The 7,003-nt window shown below is 42.4% G+C and overlaps 1 protein-coding gene across 3 annotated transcripts in view; it reads right to left on the bottom strand.

Moving 5' to 3' along the window:
- The window catches only part of PRDM10 (PR/SET domain 10), a 106,436-nt gene that overhangs the window by 11,725 nt on the left and 87,708 nt on the right, over window positions 1-7,003 (bottom strand). For all 3 annotated transcript variants that reach the window (XM_045295473.1, XM_045295474.1, XM_045295475.1), the window contains 2 exons: window positions 6,062-6,202; window positions 3,363-3,582 (listed from right to left, as the gene is read on the bottom strand). In XM_045295473.1, the coding sequence (XP_045151408.1) occupies window positions 3,363-3,582; window positions 6,062-6,202 (361 nt within the window). The remainder of the gene's footprint in view (window positions 1-3,362; window positions 3,583-6,061; window positions 6,203-7,003) is intronic.

Raw genomic sequence — 7,003 nt, 5'->3', positions numbered from 1 at the left:
CCATTCTCTTGAATCACTGATTTCTGCCATAGCAAACCATATGGTTTTCTGATTTAAATGGCCAATTCTATCCATTTCAGCTCACTAATGCCTAGAATATCAGTATGTATGCATTCTATTTTTTGTTTGTTTGAAAGTCTATTTCGTTTTTGGCAACTTCCAGTTTTCCTAGAGTTATACTTTGTACATTTCAGGTCCAGTTTTTAATATATGTTTACAGCTGTTTCTTCTCATTCTGAGTCATGCCCCGTCAGCAAATGAAGGTCCCGAAGGCTTTACTTCTGCAGGCTTTACTCTCCTCAGTCTCATTCTGAGCGCCTTCCAGCATCTTCTGGCACGATCTCTGACAATGTTCTGCTTCTATGCATGAGGTGTTCAGTGTCTAATGTTCTGATGCTATCTGTAAGGTTTTCAGCGGCTAAGACCTCCAAAGTACACAGCCCATTCATTTTCAGCAGCTCCACTGAAACCTGCTTGTTTTCAGTGCCCCGATGGCATCTGAAATACCAGTGACACAGCTTCCACCAACACCACAACACACAAGCCACTATAGTACAGCACACTGACAGGTATGTATAGGTATGCACACGCATACACAATGTATATTAGACAAAAACATTTATGAGCTAATCATAAAGTTGAAGGTACTAAGGAATTACTATTATTCATCTTTACATATAATCACGGTAGTGGTGTTATTTTTTTAAAATACTACTTTTCTTGCAGAGATACATATACAATTTGTGTGGATGAAACAGTCAGATGTCTGGATGATAATTCATCTGCAGCGCAGGGAGAGAATGATTGGGGCTATAGAGGAAAGGAAGCAGACCTTGCATTATTAACTTGTAGGATGGAAAACAGGCACATAAGGGTTCTTCATGTTGTTTACTCTACTTTTGTATAGGTTAAATTTTTTCCCAATAGAAAATTTCCATTCCACATTCTTTCTTTCAAGTTAGAATGCTAGCACATAATAGTATTAATACAGATTTAATCATTTTACTGGGAGCACGTACAATTCTTATCACAATCCATCCATTGTGTCAAGCACACTTGTACATTTTTTGCCATCATCATTCTCAAAACATTTGCTTTCTACTTGAGCTCTTAATATCAGCTACTCATTTTCCCCCTCCCTCCCTACTTCCCCCTCCCTCATGAACCCTTCATAATTCATAAATTATTATTTTGTCATGTCTTATACTGTCCGATGTCTTCTTTCACCCACTTTTCTGTTGTCCATCCCCCAGGGAGGAGGTTCTATGTAGATCCTTGTAATCGGTTCCCCCTTTCTACCCCACCTTCCCCCCATCCTCCCACTATCGCCACTCTCAGCACTGGTCCTGAAGGGATCATCCGCCCTGTTCCCTGTGTTTCCAGTTCCTATCTGTACCAGTGTACATCCTCTGGTCTAGCCGGATTTGTAAGGTAGATTTGGGATCATGAGAGTTGAGGGAAGAAGCATTTAAGAACTAGAGGAAAATTGTATGTATCATCGTTGCTACCCTGCATCCTGACTGGCTCAATTCCTCCCCATGACCCTTCAATAAGGGGGTGTCCAGTTGCCTACAGATGGGTTTTGAGTCTCCACTCTGAACTCACCCTCATTTACAATGATATGATTTTTTTGTTCTTTGATGCCTGATATCTGATCCCTTCAACACCACGTGGTCACACAGACTGGTGTGTGCTTCTTCCATGTGGGCTCTGTTGCTTCTGAGCTAGATGGCCGCAATTTGTTTTCTTTCACAAGAATTAAACTGAGAACAAATGTTTATCTATTTAACAAAATTCTACTGGCATTTACCACATGTAAAAGAATCTTTTCTTGCCTGGAAACTAGGCTCAGCCCTCATTATGGCCACGCATATCTATTAGGAAAACAGATTGTAAAAATAACTACCTGGTAGGCTATGAGCCTGACTCCACACAAACCTATCTAACACAGCCACGGAGCATTCACAACAGGGGTGGACATTCAAAAGGAGGAGCCAGTGGAAGGAGAAAGGACAACACTAACCTTCCTCTCTTCTCAGCTCCACCCTGCTAGGTCGCTCTATCAATCCAACTATGGCCGCTTTTGATGTTCCTTGTACATCTTCATTTCCAGTCTATACCCAAGCGTGTCATGATCATTACACTTTTTAGCTATTCTGTCCTTCTTGCAGCTATGTCTATAGCATTGACCTCAGGGTTTGAGAATCAACCATTTATATAACTACCTTTTTTACTAGATGCTGGTCTCTTCAAGCCCAAAACTGTCTTGCTCGGGGAGGCAGCAGAGCAGCAGGGTGGTTTAGAGAGTAATCTCTGGAGTTAGAGTACCTGGGCTTAACTTCTTCATTTATCAGGGGTGTGCCTTGGGCAAATTACTCTATATCTAAATTGCTTTCTTTGAAAAATGCAGATAAGAATCTTACTTACCTGCTGTAAATACGTGGGGGGGGGGGTTCTAAATACAGAGAGAGAATGGGTAAGGGAAAGTGTGTGTTTAGGACCATTCCTTGAACAGAGAAGAGCTTGATGCATTTTGTTTTTTGTTGTTAGCTGCCATCAAATGGCAACTACATGGACAACAAAATAGTGAACAGGGTCTAGTCCTTGCCATCCCCATGATCAGTTGTTGACTGAACTGCGTGATTGATAAAACTTTTGCACTGGCTGCTTCTCAGAAGTAGGTCACCAATCCTTACTTCCTACTCTCTATCTTCATCTGGAAGCTTTACTGACACCGTTTAGCTTTCATAGCAATACATAAGCCTCCACTGATAGCGGGTCTCCTTCATGTAAGGTGATAATTGTACCACTGAACAAAAAATGCTCCCACTAATTAATATGAGCGAACATTATTTTGAATGTTATTAATATTAATCTTTGTATATTCTGAGTCTAGCATGATTGACATACATGAGCATTCAGCAATACTTACCAAAAAAAGATTCAACATTACCATCAACACTTCCTACATTAATATATTCTCCCCTTATATTGAGGGTAGTCATGAATCTCTTTTGGCTATGTGCACTATCCCAAACCCAAACCCACTGCGACGGAGCTGGTTTTATTTATAGTGAACTTATAGGATAGAAGGAATTGCTCCGAGCAATTTAGAATTTCTGAGCCAGTCAATATTTATGGGAGCAGGCAGCTTCATTTCTCAGCTGCAAGATAGTTTGGTGGGCTTGTCCTTTGTGGCCAGCAGCCCAATCCCTAACCCACGGCATCACCAGGGCTCCTTATGAGCACTCCAGAATATAGAAAATGACCAGTTGATACTGAAGCCCAGAAAAGTCTATTATAAAGTTGATAAAATTATGACCAATAGTTGGAGATGCACCATCCCTTTTTCCCTGACTTACAATAGCCACGAAAGGAATTCCAAGCATTGGGTAGGAATGTGTGCTGCACCGACGAACTCTGCTGCTGCGGTGGCTGCTGTGACTGCTGCTGCTGCTGCTGCTGCTGCGGTTGCTGTTGTTGAAGAGACTGAACTTGCCCCGAGGAACTGCCTTGTATGTGGGAGGGGCTAAGCCCCTGTTGAGACTGCTGGGCAGAGGGACTCAATGGTTGTCCAGCTACCTAGGGAGAAAGAGAAAGCAAGAGTGGGAAGTCATGAATTTCCAATTTGGTTGAGAAAACTATCTCAAGTAAATAAGTAAGATGAATATGAATTCCAGGCCTGCGTGTCAACTTCCAGCAAAACAATACACAGGTCTATAAAGTGAACAGTAACACACATGAGGCGTATAGACCTCAGAACAATTAACCATATGAGACCAAAAGAGCAATATTTGCCCTAAAATAAAGATCAGAAGGCAAGAAAGGTCAGGAAAAAAGGATAAATCAATACGGGGAGCTCAAGGAGGACTGAGGTGGGTCTGACTCAAGCCATGGTATTTTCAATCACCTCTTATGCATGTGACAGCTGGACATTGCATAAGTTTGATTGAAGATGAATTGATTTATTTGAACTACAGTGTTGGTGAAGAATATTGAAAGTACACCATGGACTGCCAGAAAAACAAACAAATTTGTCCTGGAAGAAGTACAGCCAGAAAGCTTATAAGAGGCAAAGATGGTGAGACTTCGCCTCACATACTTTGGATATGTTGTCAAGAGAGACCAGTCTCTGGATAAGGACATCATGCTTGGTAAAGTAGTGGGGCATCAAAACAAAGGAAGGCCTTGAACAAAATATACTGATACAGTGGCTGTAACAATGGGCTCAAAAATGAGAGCAATGGTGAGGATGGCACAGGACCCAGATGGGGTTTTGTTCTGTTGTTTGTACATAAGGTTGCTATTACTCAGAACTGACTCAATGGCACCTAAAACAACAAGGAGGAAGTGGGAAGACGCCTGTTACATTAAGGGAATTGCAAAGAATATCATGAAACAAAATGCTCGCACACTGTTGAATGAAAAATTAATTTGCTCTGGAAACCTTCACTCAAATCACACAAAAATAAGAATTTTAAAAAGACATAGGAATTACAAGGACCTTGATGGCATCTTCATTAAATAGTTCCTAAGCAAAAGGTTGGTAGGTTAAATCCAGCTAGCAACTCCATGGGAGAAAGACCTGGGAGTCTGCCTCTCTGAGGACTACAGCCTGGAAAACCCTATGGGGCAATACTTCTTTGTCTCCTGGGGTCATTATGAGCACACGTCAACTGGATATCATTTAACAATAACAATAATATGAGTTATAATACTGAAAGCATTGTTGGTAAACAATATGCCAAATAAAAAAGAATGAATGAAAAGCAAGCGGAACTATAAAACTCTAGCTTTCATAGGCTTATATACAAAAGTGTCCCAAAAGGTAATTTCAATCAAGTTGTTAGAGAAATTAATGAAAATAAAATCACCACAGTTTTACACAGATAACATGCTTATTGTATATACTCGTGTATAAGTCAAGTTTTTCTGCACATTTTTATGCAGTTTTTGTGGTAAATTAGGTAAATATTAGGGTTGGCTTATACTCTAGTATATACGGTAACATTTTTTTTGCAAATGGGGCCCTTCCCTGATGTGTGTCACTTTACATGAAGACAGCAAAGGTAGGTGGGAACAGAAGCTGAAGCAAGAAGGGCTGTCCCCGAGAGATGACAGAAAGAGAAAGCCTTTTCCTAGAGCTGGTTCCTGAAATCCATATTTCTAGTCTCTAAACACTGAGGAAATAAATTTGGATGCTTGAAAGCCCCTCACTTGTTGTATACCTGTTTTAGCAGCACTAAGAAATGAAGGCAGGCCTTTGCCTTAAGATCATGTCTTTAGGGCTTCCAACCTTTAGTTTATCCCACTTCAATCCTGACAAAGTGAAACTGGGACAGACCTGAATTTTTAAAATTTGGGTGATTGGGCACAATAACAGAAATGGGAAATTACACAGGTCAAAGGCCTGAAATGAGAGACTTGGAAGAGCTGTAGTGCACTCTTTCAAGAGCATGAACCTGGATTCGTGGCAGGATGTGAAGACTGACCTAAGAGTTCTGGTGGCCCAGTGCATTACCCACTGAGCTGCTAAACACAATGTCAGCAGTTCAAACCCACCAGCCTTGGAAGAAAGATGAGGCTTTCTACTCCTCAGGAAAAACCCAAAGCAGCAGTTCTACTCTGCCTATAGGGTCACTCAGAGTTGGAACCAACTCAGTGACAGTAGATATAGTGTTTTCTTTCAGTTTGGTTTTTTTGGTAGAGAGTGACATGCATTCAAAGCAATGCAGTTAACCATTATATCTTCACAGAGCACGTTGTTTCCAGCACTGCTCAAAATTCAACAGACAAGAGATCTGATTGCCATGCAATGCATATACTGTTATTATTTTCTAAGAAGGAGATTAAGTTTCTGGAGTAATTTTTCTCTTTTAGTTACTGCTCTAGTTCACCAAAATCTTAAAACTTTGGGTCTGTTCTAGTTTCACGTCCTCAGTCACAACTGAACCAGGAAGAACCAATTTAAAGCCCCGGATGTCTCTTCTCTTCACCCTTATTAATTCCTCATGGGCCTGCAGCCATGTTAGCTTCTCTGGCAAGTCCCTGGAGAATTTACCTGGGATGCTGAAGGAGCTGAGGAGGTTGACTCAGTGACTTGGATGTGTTGCACCTGGATGGCATGCTGGGTGTACGTCTGAGGGTCATGGAGCTGGCCGACATCCACAGTAGACTGCTGAGACTGGTGAGGGGATGTGGCCTAAAGAGAAAAGCAGGCTCAGAAACCAAACCCACAATGACTGAGACTCTAGAAAACCTTGGAGAAAAAGAGGCTCACTAAAAACAAAACTACAGACTTCCGGCAAGATGGTGACTGAGTAACGCATAACAGAGGGACTCTGCAGAAATCAGTGCAGGAGAGCTATTAAGAGGGAAATTCCACATCGCCACATTGCAGAAGGAGCATCATAAAGATAAGTAGGCACAGATCCACTAGGTTTTGAGGAGCTAGGAACTTTTGGCTTACCACATTGGAGGCCAGCTAGGGTTTAACCTTAGCCCCACAACAGTCTCGGCCAGAGCCAGGACCATTTGGAGTCGGTGCAGGGGCTTTATCGCAACACAGTCACAGTTTGCTGCCACCTGGGGGCAGGTTTTAAACCCCTCCAGCCCCAGGGTCAGGGATCAGGGCTCAGCTATATTGTTACTTTGGTTTATCACTCTTCTCTCTTTCCCCTCACAGTCTTAGGAGCCTGTTTTGTTTTTTACTTTTTATTTTTTCCTTTTCTCTTCCCATTTCTCTCACATGCCACTGGCGACCTGCAGGCACTTCCCTAGGGCATTTATGCCTACCCTCCACCCAGCTGGGAGAACTCAACCCTCTGCAGTGTAACCCTAGGCGGGGGAAATTCCACCAACCTTCCTCCAAGGGAAATTCAACCAGCCCGCCCACTGCAGCCCTTAAGACGTGCCTTGGGAAATCCCGCCCATCTTCTTTGGGAGAAATCCTGCCTGTGTGGCAGGGGGGGCTCCGACCCATCCTCTGTGGCCCAACATGATT

Source organism: Echinops telfairi, unplaced genomic scaffold (genome assembly GCF_000313985.2).
Source record: "Echinops telfairi isolate 266 unplaced genomic scaffold, ASM31398v2 ScPeMD7_5592;HRSCAF=6446, whole genome shotgun sequence".
In the NCBI taxonomy this organism is placed as follows: domain Eukaryota; kingdom Metazoa; phylum Chordata; class Mammalia; order Afrosoricida; family Tenrecidae; genus Echinops; species Echinops telfairi.
The sequence above is the reverse complement of the archived record's forward strand: the minus strand, read 5'-3'. Positions and strand labels throughout refer to the sequence as shown.